This window comes from Catharus ustulatus, chromosome 3 (genome assembly GCF_009819885.2).
Source record: "Catharus ustulatus isolate bCatUst1 chromosome 3, bCatUst1.pri.v2, whole genome shotgun sequence".
Classification (NCBI taxonomy): Eukaryota; Metazoa; Chordata; class Aves; order Passeriformes; family Turdidae; genus Catharus; species Catharus ustulatus.
The window spans coordinates 63,030,254-63,057,960 of NC_046223.1; the positions used below are offsets into that span (position 1 = coordinate 63,030,254).

A 27,707-nucleotide genomic window follows, 5' to 3' on the forward strand; every position below is an offset into this window, starting at 1 on the left:
AATGATACATTCATGTGACCTGAAATATTACAGTAGTTTCACGAATACAAGCCGCACGGATTATAAGCCGCACCCCAGGTGCCTCGACAATGTTACTGTCTTTGTCAATAGATAAGCCGCACCCCGAATATTAGCCGCACTTTCGTTCGTCGCGGGAATCCGTGCGCAGCTTTCACAAATTGGCCAATTAGTAACAGGATCGCGGCATAGCGGGCTTTACTGGCTCGGGGCGGGGCCAGGCAGGCTCGGCCCGCTCATGGTTGCCGACGGGGCCGGGTGGCCCAGCTCAGCGCCACGGCTCGGCGGGGCTGGCCGGGTGGTGCTGCTGCCGCCGCCGGGCTCGCTGGCCCCCCTCTCCCGTCAGCACCGCCCTGCTGCCGCGTTCGCTCGCCCGGCTGGCAGGGCTGCCGCCGCCGGGCTCGCCGGCCGCCCCGTGCCGCGTTCGCTCGCCCCGCGCCTCGCTCGCTCGCCCCGTGCCTCACTCGCCCCGCGCCGCGCCTCGCTCGCCCCGCGCCGCGTTCACTCGCCCCGCCGGCAGGGCTGCCGCCGCCGCTGCCAGGCTCGCCGGCCGCCCCCTCCCGTCTGCACCACCGCCGCGTTTCCTCGCCCTGACCGGCACTGCAGGCCCCCGCACCGCCGGGCTCCCCCACGCTGCTGGGCCCGATTCTGCTGGGCTTCCCTCGCTGCCAGGCAGCCCCACCCGCCGGCCTTAGTGCTTCTGCCATGCTCCCCTGCACTGCTAGCCCCAGTTCTCCCAGGCTCCCCCGCCCTGCTGGCCCGGGCTCTGCCGCCCCCCTGCCCCACCCTGCTGGCTCAGGCTCTGCCGCCCGCCCCCCACACTGCTGACCCCGCCTCTGCCAGGCTTTCCTACCTCTGCCGGGGCCGACCGGGCTCCAGCTTGGCTTGGGGCTGCCGCGGGCTCTCACTTCCGTGTTGGCAGCTTTTAGAATTTTGTTAATGTATTAGCCGCCCCGGAATATTGGCCGCACTTGCGGGTTTCCACCAAAATTTTGGTCAAATTGGTGCAGCTTGTATTCGTGAAATTACTGTACTCATTTTGGTAGGCAAAATTACTGAAACAGTTTATGTGGTACACCTATAGAAGAAACAAATGTCGGCTCAGTGTTAATCTTCAGCACTTAGAAAATGAAAATGGATTTGTTTTGAGAACAGAGAGACCTTTTTCTCTTGAATTTAGGATTCATCATTCTTTTGTTTGACTTTTCAGTTTAGCTTGTTTGTTCAAAGTCTAGGTGTCTTTGTAGATTGACAATAGAGGGAAGGTGGAAAGGAAAACAACTAATAAGACTTTAGTGGATACATTGTAGTTAAGGGTTTTAAGGGGGCAGAGGAAGTTCTTTGCCCCGAAGTCTCTGTCTGGTTAATTTTTATCTTTGTGTGATGTGCCTTACTTGACTTGTCAGTAACTTGTCTTCTCTGCTGTGATCCAGTTTCATTTGTTGAACTCCTTAATAGTATGTAACTCTTTCCTATTTCTCCCTGAAAACTGAGAATATAAACTGAATACCTTTAGCTTTCTTCTCCAAATAAATGGAAGAAACTACAAAGATTCTGTATTTAATTATTTTACTGTTAATGCCTGAAAAGATATATAAGAATCCCAGAAAAATTATATCTGGAGAATTCCTTCTGGGTTAATTTAACATATTGGTCATTGCCAATTGGTGGGAAATCTAGATCTGGTATCGTTCCTGACAGATGTTTATTTTCTTAACATCGCAGAATCCACAGCTACTGCTTTTGCTGCTTCATCTTCTTTATTACCTATTTATGATGTAGAAAATAAATATTTCACCATCACAATCTCAAAAACAAGTTTCTGCTTTAAGTAGGAAATTAAGGAGTTAATCTGACTTGTCTGATTTCATTAAGCAAGGCATGTGATATTATGTATAACCAAGTAGTAGTGACAGTTTAAATGGTTTCAATGTTCCTGGTCTAATGTTTTCAGAAGTAGAATAATAATTTTCAGAAAGACTTGTTGGAATTGCATCTTAGTATCTGGACACCTGGCATACCAGGTATATTTAGAAACTTTTTTAAAGTCTTGGTCTTTGTAGCTCTCTAAGTAGTCGAAGTGAAGACAGAAATCACCAAAACCTGGTCTCAAGTACACCCCAGCCATGACATGTAAAAGGATGTCAAGTAATATACAGTAATTTCACGATTATAAGCCGCACCATTTTGACTAAAATTTTGCTCCCAAACCAGAAGTGTGGCTTACATTCAGGAGTGGCTTATGTATGAACAAGCCCCCCTTCCGCTTCTCGGCGACACAGGCGGGCACACCACTCCCCTGCCTCCTGGCGGCAGCGGTGAGCAGGGCTGGGGCCGCTCCCTGGCAGCCGCCCCGAGCAGGGCTGAGCCAGTAAACCCTGTTATCCTGCAATTCTGTTACTAATTGGCAACTTTGTGAAAGTTGCATGTGGATCCTCGCTGCGAACGAAAGTGCGACTTACAATCCAGTGTGGCTTATATATGGAGGACAAATGAAACGTTGTTGACACCCCAGAAGTGTTGCTTATAATCGGTGTGGCTTGGAATCGTGAAATTACTGTACTTCGAAAAACTCAGTTTTGTTTGTTTAGGGGTTTGGTTTAGGTGGTGTGGTTTTGTGTGTTTGGTTTTTGTGTTTTGTTTTGTTTTGTTTTTTTACTTTACCAAGTTAAATTTTAGAGTGAAAAGCTGGGATACCAGTGTGTCTATGGAGATGTATTCTGTATTTTTTTTAAAGAAGTATCAGTTTATGAAGACAGAAGCAAAACTTTCAGCTCTTTCTTATTCAGGGTCTCATTTTCAATGTATCATGCTCTTGAGAACCACCTGGTTCTTTTGCCTTCTCATTCACAAATACAAATTTGGTGGGTTTTGCTTTGCCAGCCATGAGGAATTAATTTCTTTCCATTGTAATAGAAATAAAAAATAAAGGAGTTCAATCAGTTATTAGGTATGGGTTGGGGTTGTTCTTCTATCCCAACCCAATGTGGAAATTTTGTTGCTTACACTAAAGTAAAGGTGCAGCCTGTCAAACTGATTTGTTCAAAGCTACTGTGGAGCAATAAATTAATGGTTAACAGAGTTTAGCTTGCATTCCATTGCTTCACTGTGACAAAAGTCATTTTATACTTGATTTATTTGCTGCAATGTGCTTCTGGATAACTTGTTTGCATTTCCTTTACCATGCAATTTTTTTACCTGTAAATTCGGACCCTATGATTATCCTCGATATATATACAGATTTGCTGGGTCTGTAGTTATTGCTGATAAACTGTCATCACTAAAAAGACAGTAATGGCTGCCCTCTTAACTTTCTGGTTCATTAAACCAAAACACAGAAAAGCTTTGAGATGAAAAAAAAAAAAAAAAAGAAAAATTTTAAAATGGAAGAAAGTATGAAAAAAGTGTACAAGATAATTGAAGAGTTATTGTGAGTCAGCTCTATAGTCCAGGGTAGCATGATCATTTAGGCTTGGATTCTCACATGGAAAATGGGAATTAACACAACAGATTTGGGGCTTTGGGTTATAAAAAACCTGCTTATTCGGATGCCAGCATTTGGCAGTGAAGTATCTGTGAACTTACCCTACAAGTGCCGAGGGTAGAGCAAAGCTGTTGGAAGTACATTACATTGTCCCTTGAATGTTCCTTTGCTTCTCTGTGGCTAAAAATGATTGCTGGAGAACCTTTTAGAACTCAAAACTTTGTTGATGGATGATAGCATATTTTTACTAGGTTACTAATGGAAAGGGATAGCAAACCTTTCCAGGTGGCTTATACAATTAGTGCTTCTATCAACCCACAAATGATTCATAGGCAGGACTCATCTAAAACAGGCAGGTGTTAGTTGGTAGCCAGCATTCTGGCAGAATATATCTAGTAAATACTAAAAGTTGTAAAATTCATACATGAAAATTTTCAATTAGCACTTTCTGAAGAGAAAAGGATCATATTCAATCCAACCCATAGCGAGAATCTGGAGGATAGTCAAAAGTGAACTTTTAAGCCCTTCTGTTTAATGTAAGTGAAATAAAACTACTTTGTAGAACAACAGTTTCAGAAAATCAGAATGCTCAAAGTTGAAAGGCACGTCTGTGAGTTATCCAATCCTGCTCAGTATTTTTCCACATGATTGTGAATTCCCAAAGGTCTTTGAAAGTGAAAAAGCACAGACCTCTGCTCTAGGTTTGGAGAAGTGGCATTATGCCAGGCTTGTATTGCTGCGTTTTCAGGTAGCTGCCCATGTTCCAAAGGACTGCTTCTGTGCTGGGAAGACTTTCCTTAAGGTTTTAGTCTATCACAAAAATAAACAAAGCATTGAGTATTTCATATGGATTCTTGCTTGTCTCTTACTGCTACTCTCCCAATTTTAGCATTTAAATGTCATGATTCACAGTGCTATCAATGTTTTGCTACCCATAGTTAAGAGTCATGCCTTTGTACATGGTGTTATTGTTATTTTAAAATCTAAATAATTTAAGAGCTTTCATCCTTAAATGTTTTTGGTTTATTGAAGATCTGGTGTTTATAGGCTATTTAGAGATGTTTTTTTCTTCAAGTTCTTCAGTCGGTAAAGAGCAGGGTAGGTTTTTACAAAACTGTAAGTATTCCCACATAATTACCTACGACTGCTTCAAAGCCAGAGCAGCTGTAACTCATCCATGTGTGGTGCTTCATCCAGACACTTTCTAGGCAGGAGTCTGGAAAAATTTGTCATGAGCAACTTGAAAGAAGAAAGGAAAGATGAGTGCAAAGATGTGATTTTTTTTTTTTTCTGGTGTTCGTTACTAATACAGTGGTTTCCAGGGTCACTGAGTCTAATTTCTAGCTTTTCTTGCCATCAGGAAAATGTCAAACAGATCCTTTCAAAGGCTTATTATGTTTCATATTAATTATCTGTTTTGCTGGAACATGTATCTTGTTTGTGGAGGAAAAATATTATTATTCACTCTCATGATGTTTTAATTGTTTAGCTCAACAAAACCTAACCTATAGTTCTTGATTTCACAAAAAGAGATGATTTTACGCTTGTGGTGTGGCTTTTCTGTTTGGTTGGTTGTTTTTTTTTTTCCCCTCAGGGATTGAATAGGTATCTAGGTCACTTACCACTAATAAATTGTCTAAAAGATCACTCTTTAGGACCCTTTGAAGGCATGTTTTTTTGTGTGTGATTCTTCACCAGAGAGCTGAGGTGAATCTTGGACTACAGATTTCCCTATGTCAAGTGAAGCTTAAATGTAACTTTAGGGATGAGAGGAGTTCTGAATGTCCGGGTTCCTTGTAGCTGACTCCGAGATGGTCAAAGAATCTGAGATGACCAGCTCAGCTGGGTACCAGGGAGAAGATAACCTTAATTCCTTTGGTTTCCAATTGCAGGAGGTGGGTTATTGAGGAAAAAAGTAGCAGTTGGGTGTTAGCAGGCCTGGTGGACTTGAGATTCCGAAGTTTTTCACCCAAGTGTTTGATTTGTTGGGCTGAAGTTCTCTTGGGTCATGTCAGCTGCAAAGGCTGCCTGATAGCATTACTTGAGCATTCAAGTGGAACTAATTATGTTTTCATGATTTCTAAATTAGTTCAGCAAAATTGTCTGTAGCTTTCATGAGGGAAATGCTTTTTATTATGTCAACAAAATTTTTATATGTTAGATAAAATTTCTTTAGCTGTCCCTTTCAGCTAGCTTCCATTAAGTGTTTCTTTTGTAACATGACACTGTTTACATGTTTATATTAATTTTTAGTTTCTTGGTAATTAAAACCTATGATTCAGTGTTTTAAATTCCTTTAACACTCTGAAAGCATTGAATAGGGCTAGAACTTGTCAGCGAATAGGATTTGTTACTGTTTTATATATAATAGGTCTTTCTCTGGATGGCATTTCATCTGCAGAGAATTATTTTACTGCAAAACAAACTTTCTTCTATGTGTTGTTTAACCTTTATCGATTCTATTGCAAGTACTAGGTTTATCTGGAATATCCTACTGTGCTGTTACAAAACTGAAAATTAATCAATGAAAGAGGTGTGTGTGAAGTAGAAAAAAACTTTAACGTTTTCTTTTTATTTTCTTATGAAAGATTGAAGTTCTATATCTGATGTGGTTGATATAACACATCTTGTGAAGTTAGTTGATATAACTTCACTGCTTCTTTTGGTTTGAAGTTTGGTTGGGGTTTTTTGTTTGTTTGTTTCAGTGTTGGTTTTTTTTTTAGTTTGTTTTTCAGTGTTTTGGGGTTTTTTGTGGTGTTGTACTGTGGTTTTACTGTGGTTTACAAGATAGCTTCTGTCTGCACACAGCTCTCTAGTACACTTTTCCACTATGCCTGAACAAATATATGTTGTAGGTTGAATACTTTATGGAAATTACAGTATCTGAGCTTTTCCTTTTAAAAACTTTTTTTATATTTTTCATCTCCAATTCTTCTTCACCTCTCTCTAATTGTATGTATTAGAACCTAGCAGAAAATATTGTCAGTGAAACACTTCATTTCTTTTGTAATTAAACCTTTTAATGCTCACTTTTATCTAACTGAGGCATTGCTTTCTATACACGATGATGTGGTAGGACTGCTGTCAAAGCTTGGAGATTGTGCCTCCTTCACTACCATGACTGGTCAGAACTAGTCAAGTGGAGAAAGGACAAGGAAGGTCTTCAAACAGTACTGAAAACACCATCCTTGCTGGTGGTGCATTGCTTTCAAGAAAACCGCTTTTACAAAACCTAGGAAGAATTGTATTCCAAAGGGCAGGCTTTGGGCTACAGAGTTGTTTTCTGTTTCCTGGCTACATTTTGTACTTAATTGACTAGGTATACTTTGGGAGTGCTTATTTTGATCAGTCCCTCAAATGAACTGATGATGATGATGCCTAAACTTTTGGATCCTGACAAGAGCTAAAAACTCAGCGACATCAGTCCTTAAGAAGTACTGTTCTTATGTTCCTGCAAGTGCAGCTCAGCCTTCGTCATGATTACAGGATGCCTTGTTAAGGTTGTGAAGCAATGGGGAGGTTTAAGTATTTCTTAAGAATTAAACTTCAGTAAGTAAATCCCTGTAGGAGTCTCTGCTGTAATAATTGCTACTTCTTCCATTGCATTCAAACACTGTTGAGGTTTAAATTGGTCAAAATGTTAATTTCTGGAATAATATTAAGTAAATAGTGATTGTCATCTTCTGGATTTTAGAGCTGGAATACAGTTAGGATATGTGTTATTTTCCAGTGCCTAAACAAAAACAGTCCTTTTTTTTTTTTTAATCTTTTAAATTTTTTATTTTGTTCTTCTCATCATACACCTAATTTTCAGCTTGGAGCCCTTTACAGGTTGACAGGTATATAGGTAAGAGCGATGTGATTGACAGAATCTAGTTAGATTTCCAAACATCCCTCTGCAAAAACTTATAGTGAAGCTGAGCTGTCATTCTATGAGATACTTCCTTAGAAACAGAATTGTGTCATCCTGTTCATGTGGGACCAGAGTGGGTGCCAAAGACCTCTGCAAAAAACAGTGCAGAAGTTTGTAGGTAAAAGCTACATTGAAATTGCAAAGACAGTATGTAATGATTAGGTCCTGCAGAAGGACTCACCAACTGTGAGATTGAGAAATAAAATGACAGGCACATTTTAGTATTGATAATGAGATACAAAAAAAATGCACACTCCATAAAATCCAAATTTCACACACAGAATGACGGAACTCAGTTGAAGCTTGCCATTGCACTCTGCAACAAATTGTGGGGTTTATAAAAACATCAGCAGAGAGCCCAGTGATGGTCAAAAAAAGGAAATAAAGTGTTAAGAATGGTTAAAGAAGTTCAGTATAAATTAGGTAATGATATAAAGCTGTTGAATAAATTATGACTCACCCATATTTTGATTACTGTGTGCCAGCTCTGCTCTCGTTATCTTCAAAGAATATAATTCTGTTAGAAAGAGCTGTAGAGAGAAGGATGAGCCTAATCAAAGAATATGAGATTGGCTGAACAAACTGGGACTCTTTAAATTTGAGACAAAATTACATTTGCATTTGGGATATATACTAGCGGTTTGCAAAGTTGTGAATGATATAAAAGGCTGACTGGGATCAATTTGTTACTGATTTGGTCATTAAAGGAAGTCTTGTATAAACCATACAAATGGAAACATCTCTTAATGCTGTCAATAGTAAATCCATGGATTTTTCCAAATTACAGTGTCCACTGAAAGCTTGCATGGTTTTAGGGAGAAAATGGCCTGGTACATAGGCAAGAAATACATTAGGAATGGCTTAATACATAGGTATGTGTCTGGTTCAGGGAGCTCTGGCACTGGATCTTCATTTGTATCTGAATGTAGGTACTTCATAAACAACAATATGCAATTTTACTTGGAGAAGTAAATGACTATTTGTGCATCATCTGGGAACTGCAGAAAATTCTGGGATCAAGTCTGAGTCCCTTGAGTAGCATTTAAATTACTTAAAATACTTAGCACCTCCCATTCTCTTTCATTGTGTCAGTTCTGGTACAAATAAGACAGGATAGTTTTCTCCATAACCCTGCTCTGTGCCAGCCCAATTTATCCCCTGGAAAGAGTTTCTCTCTCTTCTCCTCTCCATTAAAGAAAGTGAATATCTCTCAGACGTACACTATATGGGCATGCAATTAAATTGTAATAAGTGGAAGGACATTTATGGTTGCACAGACAACTAATGTTTTCTGGTTAGAGTGATAATTTGAATTACTTTTCAGCTAAAATGAAAGTGTCAAAGCCATTCTTTCTAGGACTGTAAACTGAACCAGCAGAGCAGATGAAGTACAGGATTCAGTCCCAAATGCTTGTGTCTTATTAGAATAAACCTCTGGTGAAAGCAATGGCCCAACAGTCTGTTTTTTCTCAAGTAGTTTGTATATTTGAGGAAAAGAACTACCTCAGGTTCTTGTCTGATTGTCAGCATTTTGAACTGCTGTTTTCACCTATGTATGCAATTCCCTTTTTGCATTTCCTATTTTAAATGTGAACAAATGTTATCAAATTAAAGCCGAATAATATTTTTTCTAAGTGAGCTGCACTTTTTGCTACATTATATCTATGTTATGAATGTTTCATAGTTATATTGGTACTAAGTATTAATAGAAAATATTACATGTAAAAAACCTCAGCTCTCTAATATCTGTCCTTTTAATCATATTTTTCTTTTGCTTACTTTGTAAACCTTATTTTTTGTAACTTTTCATAGACTTCTTGCCTTTCCAGGTTTCTCCATGTCTTCTGGGGTTTTTTTTGTTGTTATTTTTCTTCTTCTCATGGATCTCTATGTCTTTATCTTTCTATTTTTTGTGGATTTCTCCTTTTCTGATAACTTCCTACTCCTGCTCCTTGGAGATTACTATAATTAATCTGGCAGAGGTAAAAAAAAGAAGTAAATTAATTCCCAGCAGTACCCCAAGTAAGGTGGCTTTATCTCCTCTGCCTCCCAGTGTAAGAAGGTATCAACAGACAGGAGAAGGACACTTATATAGGCAGAACTTTCCTGAGTATTGGATCTCAGTTATTTCTAGGTGAATTGACAACAACCCAGTTAGAGTGAGGTGCAAATTTAGTTCTTAGCACTGGTACTCAAATTTCTTAACTAGACTTTAAAAAACTATGTGCTTTCATAGTTTGTGTATGTTATAGAACTGTATTGTGTTGTAAAGAAACCAGTCTGTCAGAAGGACTTTAAATATAATGGTTATTTTTTACTGAGTTGTGTTCCATACCATGCAACCATCTAACTAAAAAAGACGATAATTCAAATTATTAAAGAATTAAAGATATTTATATTGATATTGATATTTATATTGATGTTCATTACTGAGAACAAGTGTAAACTCTCTGAAACTGCCTGAAGAGTGCGTAGACATTGTCAAACAGTGCTCTGGTCAGAAATGTCAATGGACTGTGAAAGTAGGACTCCCGGACACTAAATTAATTTCCATCATGCTCTTGTTGGCCAAGGCAGGAGGAAGAGGCAGAGAATGAAATGGGTTTTGTAACTAAATTCCATTTGGGTACAAATAAAATTAGAAGGAAAAGAAAAAAAGAAATTGGCTAGAAGCGCAGTCTTAGCAAGAATGTCTGGAGAAAGTGGAACAAGGATTGTAGTGCATCAAAATGTACATTCCCCACAGGCATCCTCTTTCCACAGTCAAAACACAATTACAGGAACTCTCTGAACCACTACCAAGCAATTTTTTGTTGTTAACTGCCCATTTTGGGTGGACAAGACACTGGATGTGAAGACAGTCTCTTCTTTTCCATCATGCATAGGAATTTTCTCATTGCCTTGAAAGAAGGCAGAATGAAGTTAATGACTACTGCATAAATCTCACGCTACAGCTGTTATTTTTGCTGCCACTGGGGAATGCCACACTATTTCTGTGTTTTCCTGTGCAGTTGTGCTGCAGAAGGTTACAGGAGACTATATTGTGACCTCCAGGAAAAATACGAATTTGGTTAAAATTAGTGGATCATTTGTGTGCTGTGATGCCTAAAGTCTCTGAAAGTAATGGCATTTTTTCAGAATTGCATCATGTTCATCATGTTTGCACATTTAGCTGAGATAAAGCAGTATGCAGCTAAATATGTTTTTTCTGGTGTGCTATGAGCAGCAAATCCAAAGCAAACCATGTATATGAATAGTATGGAACTGCACCACACTGAGCAATAAATATTCCATTCAGTTGTCAAACCTTGTAGGAACTTCAACTAAATGAAAAAGGCAATGTGTCTTATATCTACACGCTTGCCACCGGGGGAATTCTGTAGAAATGAGTGTTGTAAACATTTTTTCTTTTATTTTGACAGGTAATATTTGAAGCTGAAGTCTCAGATGGAAGAAATGGCTACATTGCCATTGATGACATCCAGGTCCTGAGTTACCCTTGTGGTAAGAAATGATTAAGAACTGCATTTTTCTTTGTCTTTTCAGGACATGTTTGATATTGCTGTGGACTGCTCAGTTTTCATCACTTGATCACTGATATTCTTTTTTCTTTCAAAAGCATTTTTGCTGCAGTTTCCAGGAAGAAATGTGATTGCAATAGTGATTTACCTGGGTGAAGTCTTTTTCTGCCAGGAGTAAATTAAATAGGGATTAAAAAATGGGCTTTCTTCAGTGTCTTTTCAGTCGCATGCAGTTGGTGTGCATAATCAAAATGGGTTTTAATGTTAATGTGTATACTCACTGATTAAAGAAAACTGAATTGGCAGATGCTTGTAGGAGGTTTATCAGATTTTATACCTCTTTTCTTCTTTCTCTCCTTTTTTTTTTTTTTTGTTTTTTTTAACAGACAAAATAGATTAAAAATAAAGAATAAAGAAAAGAAAGGGCTTCTGGCTATTGAACTACTGAGGGACTGCATTTTGTTGTTTGTTTTTTTTTTTGTGGACAGACTTCAGACATTTATGTTTGCCTTTCCCTGCGAATCCTGGGGAATAATTGCACATATGCAAAAGCAAGTTGTGACAATGACAATATTCTATTAATAAAAGGTTGTGAGGAAGAAATTATCATTGTGTATTTCTGGCATTTTTATCAAAATTTTTGGCAATTTGTTTCTGTTTAACTCTTCTCGTCTTCCCCTAGACATGCCTTTCTAAAATATGATTGCATTCTAATGTACCACATGGTTGATAACGTAATTACTTTCTGAAATGGCCAGAACATAACAATATCCTGCTCCAGCTTTGCAAAATTATGCCAAATAATAAAGTTCCAATGGCAACCTCACATTTTGTTTTCTACTGCCCCAAACCTTTTAAAAGCATAGCTCTCCAAAGCTACCAAGCTTACAGGGAATTTGAGTGAGTTATTTTTTCAATATTTCTACCAGCCCAGCTATCTGATGTCTGTACTCAGCAAAACTCTGGATTCAGTATTTAGCTTTCATATTTATTTTCTTCTTCTTCTTTGTGTTTTGTTTTGAAGTGCCAAAACAAAAGGCACTTGGGTACAGTCATCCCAGCACATTATCAGTATGTTATGGTATTCAGACAAGCTCTTTTTGTTACTGATGTTTAAACCCTGTTTGTTCCAATTTAATGTTTTTTCCTGTGCGTCATGTTTTTTAGCAAGCACAAAGAAAGAACAGTTGAGCTTCTGTTTTCTTTAGTCATTCTTGAGAAAAGGGTGGGTGAGCTGTGTAATGTGCCCATTCCTCAAATGTTTCTGTTGGCTTTTGTAGGTCTAGTAAATCCTTCAGGTGATTGTGCCACTGAGATTTCCTACAGCCTTTCTCAGTGTGGGAAATAGCTTTGTCAGCTCCTGAAATACTATGTTCAATGCCACAAATGATTTTGTTTTCCAAAACAAGAGCTCTGAGTTGCATTGCAAACATAACAAGAGCAGTACCTATTTGCTTGGGTAGTATGCTAATTGGGTTTTTCTCAGTGTGATGATTTTATACAGTCAAAAGTCTTTGGGATAATTCTTGTCAAGTGCTGCTGACATCTTGGCATCTGATCTCCTTCTTATGGCTTCTGTCTTAAAAAGACTATTATAACACATACATACAAAGTTAGTAGAATCACCAGGGGAAAAGGGAAAGGACTGAAAGCACCCCTCAAACATTGATGAGACAAGTTATTTTTTCTGTTTTTTTTTTTTTTTTTGCCAAAGATAGTTAAAATGTGGCGATTGAGGCAGATAATAATGTTGCTGACATCTTTATTTCTTTGTAATGACTTTTATTTGTCATTTTTGTTCTTCCCCTCTACAGATAAATCTCCACATTTTTTGAGGCTGGGGGATGTAGAGGTCAATGCAGGGCAGAATGCTACATTTCAGTGCATTGCTACAGGGAGAGATGCAGTGAATAACAAGTTATGGCTCCAGGTAAGGCTAACTCATGCAAGTCTATTTGGCTAGAGGACAAGCTGCTTTCTGGAGACGAAATGTTTAAAATTCAAAGCCTTTTATTCTTCTGCATGTAAAATATGTAGTTTAAATGGAATTTTATGTCTGTTCAATGGAGAAACTTGTAATCAGTTTTGCAATGTTGAAAAACTTGGATTAAAAATAAGAACTGGTGTTGGTACTGGGATAAGGCTGGCCCTTAAAGACTTTGTGGGCTTTCTCTCATTGTAACTCAACTCCTCTGTATCAAAAAGTATTGTTATTAAATGTAGATAATTGACGTTTGGGATCTAGTAATACACAGATGTAACACAGCTGTCATTAATTTTGAGGATTTTTTAATGATGTAAATTATCTGTCCAAGCAGGTGGCTGGAGGGATGTGGCTGCACTTCTGTGTGCATATCAGTTTTACTCAGTAGTATATTAATTAGAACAGCCTAAAAGGACTGCTACATATCCTTTTTCTCTGTCTTCATAATAGGAGGAACTTTAACTTTTACCTGTGTATGATTGTGAATAGCATATATGTCAGAATTTAAGACATGACTATAACCAGAATAAAACCTTTCTCACTATGAAAGAAGGAAAAAAAAAGAAAATTATACCATCATCCCTCCAAAATACAGTCCCCTCTGTATTACTTTGATGGGGTACCTATATTTAAGATCACTGGTTGAGTAGAATGATGGCAAAGTTTCCAGCTGCTCTTAAAAAAATAAAATTTTACCACTTAAAAAAATCACTTTAGTGGTACATGTTCAACTTATGTGCATTCTTTAGCACTAAGATTCCTTTATAACAGTTTCTAAATATGCCCTCTAAAACTTTATTTTTTTTATAATGTGTATTTCTGTTTATTTTCAGAACTAAAAATGATGTAATTTTCAGGAAACATACTTTAAGTTATCTATAGTCAGAATTTTAAAATATGCAATTTTTTAAAAATGAGCTGTAATCAGTTATTTCAGTCTGATTTCTGTTTTAATAGAGGAGCTGATGAATCGGCTTACTGTCGCATATAGGCATGTGATAAGTTGTAATTTTAAAGAGATTTTTAAAAAAGATTAAAAAATCTGATATGCAAAATGTGTTATTACATACAAATATGGTGCAACATTAAGAAGGAACACAAGCAGTAAATGCATTGCATTTAGTGAAAAGGTATCACAGCAGTAGGAATGATTTGTACTCCATGTCTTTGAACAGCAATTTGTTTAAATTGAGTAAACATGTAATGCATTCATTCAGAAAAAACAGCTTGATTTCTGAGACTTGCCAAATAGAACACACAAAGCACAAAAAATGAAACTGGCCTGGATTTTGCCATATCCAAGGCAAGACAATATCATGAGGAGCATTCCAGCAAACCTGTGAAGTGCCACTTTCAGTTGATTGTGGGTCAGAAAGACCCAGTAGAGACAACCAGCTGGAAATCTTCCCTATCACTCAGTCCTTGGAGTCAGATAACTCTGACAGATTATCCCTTCTAACTTTCACTCCCCAGAGAAGCCCAGCTAACAGCCAGATCAACTCAGAAAACATATGTTTTGTCCCTCCGTATGCTTCATGGGTAGTTTATTTTGTGTGTGTGTGTATGTGGATCACAGATGTGATAATTTCTCTCAGTGTGATAGATGAAGTACTTTAGAGGTTATAACTCTGCTTGCCTGGGCTTGTGAAGTGCCCTGATACTCTTGAAAACAACTTGATACTTCAGCTTCTGTTCTCTTTCTTGTTCTCCTGCAAATAGTATTGAATTTTCACCAATGTAAGGGTGACTTTTTTTTTCAGTCATCATTCCACATAACAATCCTACTTGCTCAATATAAGCATGAATCGGCAACCTTTCCTATATGGATAATTTTCCTTAGATTACACTCAATGTTACTCTTGTTGTGCATAGCTAAGAGTTAATTTACTCCTTATCCTTAAAAACTGGCATGGATATGTATGGGCCTCATCAAGCACTGGAGTGTAACTTGGAGAAGGTTCAGTCTAACCTTTGACCAAACTCAAGATTCATAAAGACCGAATAGCCTGAAAGGAAGAACTGGCAGATCAAATCAAATGCCTAAGTAATTGTTTTTGAGAGCCTTAAGCTGAAACATCCCAGGAATGTATTTTTCTCATAACAACAAAGGCTATTGTAAAAAAAGGGACAAAGTGCAAAATGAAAAATAAGGGGACGATGGTGGGGAAGAAGATACTTGCCAAGCATATAGTTTTAGACAAAATAGCTTTTGGTTATGTCCTTATTGAAAGAGAAAAACTATTTCCTTGAGGAGGGAAAAAAAAAAAGGAAAAAATCAGCAAAGAATTTGCTATTAAAGCACATTCTTTGATAAGGAAAAATTCGAGGAGCAGTCTGGGACATCAGGCTTTTTAACATCTGAGGAGATCTTAAGATTTCATTTGCTTGCATTGAAGTAGTAAATGTGTGCAGGCAGAGATGTTGTTAAAAATTCTACCAGTATTCTCTGGCTCTTGCAGTCTTCTGTTTAGAGAAGAACTAAAGTAAATTCAGCAGCACGTGGAAAAAAAATAACAACCACCCTACTCTGTGTTCCAAGTCCTGCAGTCCCACGGCTGCTTCAACCAGGCTCGATCTGAGCTGCCTTGCTCTCAGCTGCACCCTCTTGATCCCTCTCTGCACTGATCTGGAGCTTTTGCAGCTCTCCAGTAAGTCAGTTCAGGAAAGCCATCTGACTGAAAAAGATTTTTAACTCCAATTGGATTTTTGTTGTTGTGGGGAGGGGATTTGGGAAGTACTGTATTGTTGTGGGGTTTTTGTTTAGGTTTTGTTGATTGGTTCATATTTTTTCTGGTTTTGTGGTTTTGTTTTTGTTTTGTTTTTTTTTTATTTGTTTGCTTGGTCTTTTGTTTTTTGGGGGTTTTTTGTGTGTCTTTTCCCCCATCTTGATTTATGTCTAAATTATCCATGTAAATAAGGTGGAAAAAGATTGGGATGTCTGATTAGAAGCAGGGAAGAGGGAAAGACTGTAACCACATGATATAAAAGTGGGGATAATGATAGCGTGTCTCCTTGTAGACCTATGTAAACTTCAATTTTGTTTTGGTTATTGGGCCCTGATCTATACTAGATGTTCTATCTGCAAGTACATTTCCATGCTTATGTTTTCCCCAGTGTATATATAATTAAGTACACATAGCCTTAAGTGCCTAAAAATAAAAATGGACAAAAATAGACACAGCATTTTAATACACTGTTTCCTGCATGTTTACTGCTGTAATGACAGTGTTTTCATCAACACCATTTTCTGTAAATGTATGTTGATAAACATTTCAGACAAATAGGGATTAACACTGAATTGAACTTCTCCTGACTTTCATGGCTGCAGATTCTGCTGTTGTTTGTTTGTTTTTAGATTGTATTTGGTCTCTTGTCCCCTTTGATATCCTTGTCCTGCCACCTCTGTATTTTGCAGCCTCAGTGGACCAATGTTTTGGACAGTCAAAGCTCTGTCGTTGGAAGATAAGCAGTAAAGATAACAGAAGTTTTAAAAAGTTGAGGCTGCACTAATACAGAACAAATATTTGCACAGATAAAGAAATTTAACTGGTTGAACAAGATGATCTGAAACATACCTTTGTGACAGTGTGAATAATAGGTGTGGGAGCAGGACCAAAATGCAGCTCAGATTCTTTTATTCTTCACCTCTTTTCAACCTGATCTGCTATCAAATCTTTTACAGTTATGAGCTGAAGGGTTCTCTTTATGACCTGCAATTATTAGCAAATTCTGAAAGGCTTTCAAAGTCCTTAGTTTTTGTTTATGTATTAAACAACATTGATGTTGCTTGTGAAAAGCATTCAGTCATTCACAGTACTTAATATCTTTTTAATTGTCATTCCCTTCATAGTGTAATGCTAGGGGACTTTTTTTCTCAGTATTTTCCAGCTTCTCTTAAAATCTCCACTGTAATATGTAACATGCCAACAGCTGTAGTTTGGTCTTACTGCCCACACTGAAGCAGTTGGGTTGTGTGACAGGAGTCCCTAAACCCAAGATGGTAACCTAGATTTCCACCTGTTATGCTTTGGTGTGCTCTGATTTGTAAGCTTTAGGAATCAGCAGAATTCCTCATTGAAGAATGCTTTCCTGTAGGAGGTGAACATAAGTGTGTGTGTACTCTTAAAGAAATGAATACAGTGTGTATAGATAGATAAAATAGTGGATTGGTTTTTGCCCTCTTACTGCTGATTTTCTTTCTAAAGACTATGAATTTTCTTTCTTTCAAAAGACACTTAAAGGATAAAGAATTTTTCTTTTATTAACATTTGATGCACCTTGCTGCTTTGTGCATGCTGATTTGCTAAATCAGTGTAAGAAGGACCCATGTTTTATTCTATTTCCCTGTGAAATGTCTTGTATTCCACTGGAATTGTGTCAGTAAATAAGCTTGCAAATAAGTTTCTTCTGCATGGTAATCCTATGTTCAGAATGGATATGTGTTATGTACTAAATTTTTGAAAGAATAGTTCACACAGGGCATTCTAAACATGAAAATGCAAGAATGGGATGGGGGCTCTGTTTGCTTGCTTCATTTGATGATTTCTGTTTGAAGAAAGCTTAATTTCTTTGCTAAGATAGTAGAGAAATAGAATTGACTGGGTAGATTAAATAACATTTTGGGTACACCAAGACTCCAGAAAGCAGTGTATGTATTGTCCAGCATTTGTTTTGCCAATCTAATTGGGATATCAGAGCAATAGGGTTTCTTGCATAATCAGACTGTGTTTAACAGCCTCCTGAGCTGAGAACAATTCTGGCTCCCAGAAGCCCAATACGATTTTCAGTGTCTTATCGATGTCCGGTTTAGCTGGACACTCGTACAGTGCAGCATGTAGTGCTTTCTGCTAGAACATCTGTTAAACCATATGTCTTGGCACCTGGTTCAGATGGCAATAACTGCGGCACTAATGAGTCCATCCATCATTGCTGAGCTTTGCATTAACATAGCATTGGATTAGGGAAAGCGGCTTGCTCTGGCTTTGCAGTCAGATGTGTTTTGCCACGGTCTGCGGTGATACCATGTGCCTTGGCGAGTCTGAAATTCAAAGGGGTACCGGCTGCATGCATTTAAAGGTTTAATATGCGCCTTGTAATCCTGGGCAGATTTGCCATCTGAGCAGTGGTGAGCGGGCCAATCTGTCAGCAATAGCTGTGGGTGCTGGCTAACCGCCCTCCACTTGGGCTGCCAAGGCTGGCGCGGCAGCCCCGCGCTCGCCCGTGGAGAGACTCGTCAGCGCTAATACGGTCTGATGCAGCCCTTCTCTCTGCCAGAGGAAAGTGTCTTTCCTCATGGAATAACAGATAATTAAAGCAATTGCCTGAGAGTAATAATTGAAAAAGTGAAATTAAACAGCATTATGGAAAATAAAATGCAAATTGCTGTAAAAACAATGGAGTCGGGCTGACCTCCCAGTGGTACCAACTGTTACTGGAGGATGAGCGAGCGTCTGTTCAGGCTCAAACAACTGGCTGCATCAGCTCCCTTTGCAGAGGAAACTGCCATAATCCTTAATGCCCTGTTCTTCAGCATCTTGGGTTTCGGTGCTGATTGTCGCAGAATAGGATGTGATATCTAGCATTTATTTTTCTTGCTAGGTACTGCATATATGCTCTCTTTAACAAGTCTTTGGACTGGGCACATGCAGATGGTATCCTGTGATGATGCATTGTGTACGACCGACATAATATTCCAGGAATTTAGATTAGAAAGGCTATGTAAGAATTCGTGCCTCTGGCAAAGGGTTGAGGGACAAAACATTCACTATTTTGTTTTGCTTTCTGGAAGGGCTATTTCCTCTCAAAGGAGAGAAGTTATGCAACAGAAGTCCTTTCTTCCTGCTGTTCCCAGGTGAAAGACATGGATTAGTATTCAGAAGGAGGGTTGGAGTATGGGCTGTGGGTCTTCGGAGTAAACCATTTAGCTAACCTAACAGTGAATGCTGGGTGACTTGCTTTTGGTCTCGGAAAAAATGCATTTCTAATAGGAGAGTCACATCCAATTTAACTTTGTTTTACATTGTTTGCACTTTGCTTTCTACCACTTTTCTAATGTAACTTTGCCTTTTGAGATACCATTGCATTTTGATACAGTTAATTAACTGGTTAAGATACCTTTTCTTTAGTTTGATGATGAAACATTTGCTGTTACAGTGCACCTGCCTATTCACCATGTTCATTACATTGGAAGGATGTTTTTTGTTCCTTTGCACAAATTTTATGATCCTTGAAAGTTTAGGAGAGCTGAGTATACTCTGAATGTTAGAAAAGCTTTGTTTTTCTTTTTTATTCAGTGCTGCCTGGAGAGAGTTCAGAGAAGATACCTTGCTAACATCTGCAGGGTTTCAGCCATGGAACTGTGATGGAGAGTTTTGATCCCATTTTTGGTTTTGGTCAACTGTCAAGTTTGATGCTTTTTGGTTTTGAACTGAAATAAGTCAGTCATGCCTGCTTGCCCTTAGGAGGAGTAAGGGCTATGATGTTGTGTGGAGACTGCAGGAAGAGAGAAGGCCTATGGCTTTGGTTTCACTCTTCTCCCTGGGTGGCAGTGGGTGAGCCTCTGGGGACGCAGAAGCCTTTTTTGGATTATCAGCATCATCTGCCTAAAGCAAGTACTAATTTGCACAGCAAACTAGGCTGTTTGTGCCAAACCTTCTTTCCTCAGCCAGTAAAATCCTGCTCAAGTAGACATCATCTTACCTTTATCGTGATTACTGGCAGTGGCTAAGCAAGATATAAGTTCTTTTTTTTTTTTTTTTTCTGTGCTTGAGGCATGCACAGAAACTTTACTTTCCTTATGTGTTTCATATTGGGTGCTTTTACGTAGAGAAAAGATGTTTTTGAAAGGAAGACACATTATAAGGAGGCATAGAGGACTCTTTTGCGATAATTTGTCTATTTTACCTTCACTTTCACCTCATCATATTTATGGTCTGTGATAGACATTTTGGTTTTCCAAACTTTTTTTTCAAAGTTGTATGAAAAACTGCCTTGAAATGATCTGTTTAAGCACCTTGTAAATTACTTCACTTGTAGTATATTCTGTATGACACACTCCTGAATCAAACATGGTTGTAAAGAATATTCAATCTGTGAAAGCTGTAGTATTCCTAGCTTGTTTGTTTCACAAAGGCTTTTTTCCCCCCTCTATTCACCTTTGATGCTATCTATGTCATTTAACCCTGGATTCTCCCTCTCTCCTGCCTCAATTTATCAGCTTCATGGATAAATATGGCAGTTTCCCCTAGATGCCCGGTCATCCTAGGTTTCGACAACATGAAATACTGTAATCCTCCTGGTCTTAATTTAATTCTGCCCCAGTTAGCTAAGTCCTCTGGTCTGCATAGCTACAGTCATTTAGTTTACACAGCAGCCTTTGGAGCTGCCCTCCCTGTAAGCCTTCCCTGGGGTCCTGTGGTGGCTGGAGCATCTGGTGCAGGGGACTGTGCTGCTGATTGTGGCTTCAGGGCTGGCTCCTTCCCCTCCTGCCTTTTGTACTTTACAGGTAGAACAGCTGCAGTGGAAGTTTGGTTCTTCCACTTAGTCCTGGTAGTCACTCCTCTGTCAGGCAGTGGCATAATCTCCCATGTAAATGAGTCACCTGAAATAAAGGTGATGATTGCAAAAAGATATAAATTCCTTGGCCATTCTGTCTTGTGACTCTTGTCTGTTACTGCCTGCATTCAGGTTGTCTTCTCTTCAGTGGTGTGATCTGTGGTAGGTAAGCTAACACCCCAGGCCCTAATTTCCTCAAATATCTGCAGGACTTAATGAATTACAGAAGAATAAGAGAGCTGGTAGGCTTGGATGCTTTTAGAAAAGGGTAAAATTGTCTACTGAGAAATTTTTGAGGAACTGTTTTGTGGTGTGTTGGCAGCCGGTAGTAGCTTCTCATGCAACTTTTTTCGTTCATTGTCTTCTCAGCAGATTTTTTTTTATTTCATGCTGCAGGATATATACTGTAGTTCAGTGTGCACTGCTCAAGGTGATATCACTGTGTCTAGAATCCATACTTTTGTGAATTATTTGTTTTAGGTTGGTTGTTGTTTGTTTTTTTGCTTGCTTTCTTTTTTTTTTTTTAAATCAAGAACAATACATTCAAGTACCAAAGCTTTCCAGAAAGTCCCTTTATTTCTTTTCAAATATAGATTTTTTTTTTGTATGTTCTACATGTTTTTGATTAGTCTCAAACTAAGAGGCTTTAACATGTCTAGAGAAAGTGAGTGTTGCTTTTATTTGTGTAGTGGGACATGGTAGTATGAATTTTGCTAGGTTACCTCTGGTGGGTTTTATTATAATAAAATAAATTAGAAGTACCACCTCTAAAGGACCAGATGGCTCTCAATTAGCTTATTTCATCAAAGTCCTTGATTTCTTCAGTAGGAGGGTCAATGCAGTGTGATAGAAATTTGAGCTACCTCAAAGGGGCCAAGTTTGAGTAACAGTAGTGCATGATACCAAGACATTTAAAGTAATCATGGATTTTTCTGTACTGCAGTGCAGCATGCAAGATAAAACTTGGCTTGCCACACTTGTTCATGATCTTCGGTGTATGTTTGCATGGGAAAAGCTGTGTGATTTTTCTTGCTAATAAATGAATGCACAGTTTATTGGAAAGTAGAATCTTATTATGGTTTGCTACGCCTGTAGGAGACCAGAAAATTAAAGCAAGTCCTACTAATTTCCTACTTAAAAAAAATTTTAATGCTTCCCCTTAAAAATCAAACAAAACAAATTGCTACTTTACCACCTTTTATTCTAAGAAGATAAGACTATTTAAGCATATGATTTTAGCTCTGTTTCTAATTCATGATCTGCTTGAAAAGTAAAGATTTCTTAGTCTAAATTTTGGACTTATAAATAAAATTGGAAAAATATTCCCACTTTGTTCAATAATTAAATCTTTGTGTGGGAAAAATATTAAAAATTTATTTATAATTTCCCACAAAAATATATGTCATGCTTTATGATGTCCCTAGTATGTAAATAAATTTCAAAATGCAAGAATATATTGATACATTTGTGTAAAAGAAGAAAATATAATAATAATTTAGAAATGTTTTGGATTTTTCTCCGTTTGGAAATTGTGTCTTAAATGCTCTAAGAGAACATGTATGTCTGTGGAAAAGTGACAGGCAGGTGCATATAAAGTAAAATTGAAACAGTATAATTATTTGTGTTTTTTACTCCACTCACTTTTTTACATTTTTTTTTTATTTTTTGAAAACATGATTTGACAGAGATTATGCACTGTTGCTGGCATTCAAACTATCCACAGTCAACCTCTTTCTTTTTTTCCACTCATGAAAAAGACATATTTCTCCCTTTACATAAGGAGCAAACCCAGGAATGGTTTGGAACATGTTTACAAATGCCCCTTTCCTCAAGGCAGCAGAGGTTTAATGCCCTGGGCTGCTGGGGGCATCTTTCCAGCCCTTGTGCTGCTGCTGAAGTTCTGATTGAAGCTTTGGGGATGGGGCTGCTCAGACAAACTGTGGACTTGTACCCTGCTTACCACACATTACTTGCCCTCTCCTCTGCTCTCAGTGCCTGTGCAGTGAATTTGATCACGAGCTAATCCACTTGGTGATGATAATATATGGGGAGGGAGTATATTTTCAATATGGTTTTTCACATTCCAGGTTTTCTTTTTGCATGAGCACAGGAGGGAAGGTGAGAAAGGAGCAAGTGCAGGGCAGCTGATAGGGCACTGCTGCCAGAGTAATGTGGGTGTCACTGCAGTCAACGTGTTGACATCTTCTGATCTCTGGAGGCATCCTAGCATCCAGCCGAGAGCCCGAGAAGGCAGCCAGAGTTGACTGTAATCATTAGCAGTAGAGCAGACTTATTTTAAGGTGTTTACAGTAAGGAAAGGGATGTGTAAAGTTGAACTGTCCAGGCTTATTAAAATCACTGGTGTGAAAAAAATGGTTCTGGAAAATTTAGAGGGAACATCACTGCAGACAGGTGTCTCATTGCTATTTAAACAAAAAAAACCAAAACTCACCACTTTTCAACCTGAAAAGTTGAGGGGGAAAGGCCGACAAGTTTTAAATTTTTACAAGATATGCACTTAAATTCCACCAATTAAATGAGATGTTGGCGTTTAGATTATTTTGGTTCCACTCAGGATCTAAAAGATCCACTAATATTGCATTTCATATTTATTAAATGCTTGATTTTTTCATGAGGCACAAGAGAGATATTTAAGACTAATGGTTAATTTACCTAAGATTATTTTCAAGCTATGTAGGTTTTGCTGTTGACTTTATTTAAAATATAGATGATCTAATTGCATTGCCTGAAAAAAGTTTAATGAAATTATGTTCCTATCAAATTAAAAATAACCTCAAAGTCAAAGCAATTTATTTAAGATTGTAACTTTAAATGCCTGAAATACCAGAATTAAGGATTTTTTTTCACAGGCTAATATTTCTTTTAATCAAGTGTTTATAGAGAGTAGTTCTTTGTAAAGCTCAGAGTTATTTTCACAAAAGAGAAGAACTGCTTGGTAGTGACCTCTCTTAAATGAGCAATTCAGGGTTATCAAATCAGACAGCAAGAGACTGGAGGAACCAAGGATCGCACAGGGTACAGCCATTACCCATTAGTATAACTCCACATTAATTTTAAATTGAATTTTTAAAACTTAATTGAGCAGCATTTTCAAGCTCTGTTCAGTGTGAGCAGGACATAAATTGAAACAGTATGTACCAGGAACCCTTAATAAGCAGAGAGCACTGCTGCCTTTCTTCCCTCTCCTTTAAAATCAGTAGTAATGCTCTGACATTAAAAAGAAGAATTTAATTAAGAGATCGTGACAGTGCATCTGAACTCTGACTGGCTAATGGGTTACCAGTGCAAGGGATATGCAGTGAAATGAATGCAGGCTTTTTTCTTTAACATTTATTCTTAGATGAGAACTCTCTTCTGTTTGAACTTTTCATCATTTTAATGATGGAGAAACATTCTAATGGATAATCTGTATGTGAAGAAAGACTTTGAAAATGTAGTTGTGCAGTTGGATTCCCAAGAAACAAATTCTAATACAGAGAAATTAGAGCAACTGTTCCAAGCCTTGTAAGATAATTGTAAGATTTCCTTGTAGTAAATCACTGATATAAATAAAAAAGAAAATCTGAGGTGTTGTTCTAGAACTGTAAACCTTGTCAAATTTTAATTAATTTCTCTGAAAGTGCATTAATCTTTCATTTTAAGTAGAAGCCAAATTCACTTTGTTTCTCAACCTGAAGCATGCAGATGAGTTTAAGTAAGCAAGTTCTGATCTTCAGAGTGTATTTTATATAGTGTAGCTTGGATACGCTTCTCTGCTGCAGACTAATGTTTGGCATTCCAATTTAAAGCACTGGACTTGTTGAAACTGAGCCCTTCATTTTAGAAAACTCCCTAATATGTATTTTCTCTTCATGGCAGAGCAAAAACCGTGCATTACATGGTTTACTTGTCAAGTCTGCTATCATATAAGGCTTAAAGATATACCTTTGGTTTATTGTTGGTTGTTTGGCATTTTTGACAATCATATGGCAAGTTTGTTTTTAGTTGTGGAACTTGACTTCCTTCTGCTGGGTAGCTGTGATGTGGCAAGGCCATCAGGGCATGGGGCAAGCCTGAGAGGAAGAAAGTATCATGTGGTTTGTTTATTTTGATTACTTCAAGGCACTAGATCCAAAGTTTATATAAAGTTATCATTCCTGACAGTCCAAACCTTTGGTTGATACTGGGGAGGGGGCCAGTGGTGAAGAGGGGAGAAGGGTGGGGAGTGCAAGGCTTGAAAATCCTATTTTCAAATTTAGTATTTTCTATCAAAAGGAACCAGATAGCTGGAGGGGAAGGTACACCTCCTACAAAATATTTTTACTGTTGTTTAAGCATCACTGAAATAAAAAGTCTTTAATATTATCCCTCATTTGCTTGATATTGGAATTTAGTAATTTCATTGATTCCTGAAGTTCAATAAGGACTTTCATGTGTAGGAGTATTTGCAGGCATCAGAAAACTTCCTTATTTTTTTCTAAATCGAAGCTGAGGAGGAAGCCTGTGTCAGTCATAGAGTGATTTGGCTGCACCACAGCTGGTTCAGGTGTCCTAGAGCCCAACATCCATTGCTTTTGCCCAGGGAACACCCTCTCAGAGACCATCCCTGTGATAACCAGGCTTCTGGTTGTTATGAAATAACAACAGTTTTAGGGAGAAGCAATGACAGTACATTTTGGAAGTGTCTTGTGTGCCATAATTTTCTGGAAATCTCCTTTTTGCTCTTGGTGTCTTGTGGCTCTTTCTGACCCAGCCCTGCAGACAGAAGTCACACCTGATGAAGTGGTAGAGAGGGTGGCTGGGTGAGGGAAAGTGGATGGTGTCTTCCTGCAGTGAGAAAATCACACCAATAAACCTGCAGCTGGTAAAGATAATGGCATGATCTTCGTGTTGGAATATGAGTGACTGAAATTTGCCTACTTGGTATAAATAGAATTCATCTGTTTAAACATGTTAATAGTTAGAGTGAATGCTTGTTTCAATGGTGATGGACCCCTGGTTCATCTACCACGAAACTGCTTAAAGTGACTAACCCATGGTAGGATGACAAAGGGCAGATGTAAAATGAAGGGTCTGAGTGTTATGAAGTATTCCTGCCTGTGACAGGAGGCTGGCTGATATACACAAGCGGCATTAAATCATCTCCTTTTTCTGCCCTTGGTGTTTTGCCACAGGCTTTCAGGTTATTAAATTCTGTGGCTCAGCAGCAGTGCTTCTGGTTTTAGAAAGCTTGGAGTTTAAAACCTCAATGAAGTTTCTCATTCCAAGGGTTGATTAGAGCTAAAAACATCCACAGAGGTCATGCTTTGCTATGTGTTGAGCAGAATGGGTGGTGCCATCTTTCCAGGAATTGAGCAAGACACTGTATTCTGGTCAGGAAATAACGTACAGCTGACCTATGGGAGAGAGCAGTGACATTGTTTGTTTTCTTTGTTCAGGTTTCTGGGTGTTTTTTAATGCTGACTTTTGGTGGAGGGTCTTGTTTTTCAACTGAAATCAAAATTGAGCATTTAATGTGAATGGTAATAAGGAAAAAAGATTCCACAAGAGCTCAAATTGTTTCTATCTTACTGACCTGTCACCTGGCCCTGCAGCTCCAGACAGATTAAATTTTTCAGTGATTTGTGGTAGCTGTGCTTTTTTTTAAGAACTCTTTAAGCTCCTTCCTTTAAATGAGATCTGTGCTATTCCTCTTTTGGTGCCTTTCTGCCCTCCACTTTATTTCAGCTAGCTTTAGATGGATATGTGGTGCTTAGTATAACAAAGCTAAAATTTTAGAAGGTATTGAACTTGGACAGATAAAAAGTAGCATTAAAAAAGAAACATTGGTTGGTTGGTGAAAAGATCTGTTGCAGACCTTTGAAATCCCTCAATGCCAGGCTTGTTTAAATGTATCTTTCAATACACCCAGTGTATGTGTTGTAAATCTACTTAAAGTTGAATGAATTTTCTTTTGACTATGACTGCTACCGCTGGGCTGTCCTAGGATGATTCCAGCTATAAGGTAGTTGCAGTTAAGTATGTCATGGTCATGTTTTGTGCCAGTGCAAGATACTAATGGTACTTCTTTTCACTGCCAAACTTGGTTTTTAAATGCTATTCAGTACTGCTTGTTTCTTGATGGGACCTCAGTACTGAGCTATTCTACTGTGGAAATGCATGGTAATATGGTCTGAGTGCATTTGGGTTGAGGTTTTGTTTTTTGTGTCTTCTTTGTATGATGATTATGATAAATGCCTTTTATATCTTTTGAGTTAACTTTGCCTTGGTTACTCTTATTTTCAGAGAAGAAATGGGGAAGATATTCCAGTTGCTCAGACTAAAAATATCAATCACAGAAGATTTGCGGCTACCTTTAAGTTGCAAGAGGTGACAAAAACAGACCAGGATTTATACCGCTGTGTAACTCAGTCAGAGAGAGGTTCCGGAGTCTCAAACTTTGCTCAGCTTATTGTTCGAGGTAACGTTTTATTTATTTTAATTTCATCCAGTTAAATACTTTTAATGCCAGTGCTTTCTGCTTGCACTTTTTATTTAGGCTACATATGCCTTGATCTGAAATGATCATATGAAGATAGCCCTCTGAAACTGTCATAAGATGAAAGATTGGTTTGCAAAGCTTCTTACAATTGCTTTCCACAGAATGCACCTTGTAAAAACCTGATCCCACAGTGTGTGGAATGTGCCTGCACACTTTTCTGGGAATGCTATTTGTTGAATTGAAAGTGCATATCAGCTTCCACCTATACGTAGTTAAAATCTGTTTCCTTGAGCACACTGGTAGTAGAGCAAATAATGCATTGTTCTGTTACCTGGGAGACAGGTTGATAAAAAGAGTTGTAAACTTTCACCTACCCAAGGACTGGGAGCATTGTGGAGCTGTTATGTGATGATTTCTGATACAGAAGTAAAAGGCAAAAATGAAAACTTGCTTTTCCCACTTTAAATACTTTTTTGGTTGAAATTAATTCAAAGCCTACTGGTGTGAAACTGTAACTTTTTTGTGGTGTGATTGAGTTGGTGATTTCTTATTTTTTCCATTTTATACTCTGGAAACATGCAACCTTGACTGGGAAAGGATATGGTTGAACACAGAAGTTCAGTTTTCACTTCCAAAATTTTGTGGGCTATGGCCTGGAATAAGCTATTGAGCTGATTTTTACCTAATTATGGTAATTCCAAAACTACTTGTTTCATTCTTAGATGTGATGAGATTTACAGTTTTTTAGCTGG

The 27,707-nt window shown here is 38.2% G+C and overlaps 1 protein-coding gene across 17 annotated transcripts in view; it reads left to right on the forward strand.

Annotated features, from left to right (window-relative positions):
- PTPRK (protein tyrosine phosphatase receptor type K) overlaps positions 1–27,707 on the forward strand; it is a 370,095-nt gene that overhangs the window by 146,084 nt on the left and 196,304 nt on the right. For all 17 annotated transcript variants that reach the window (XM_033053758.1, XM_033053762.1, XM_033053760.1 and 14 more), the window contains exons 4-6: positions 10,838–10,919; positions 12,751–12,866; positions 26,760–26,934. In XM_033053758.1, coding sequence (XP_032909649.1) covers positions 10,838–10,919; positions 12,751–12,866; positions 26,760–26,934 — 373 coding nt within the window. The remainder of the gene's footprint in view (positions 1–10,837; positions 10,920–12,750; positions 12,867–26,759; positions 26,935–27,707) is intronic.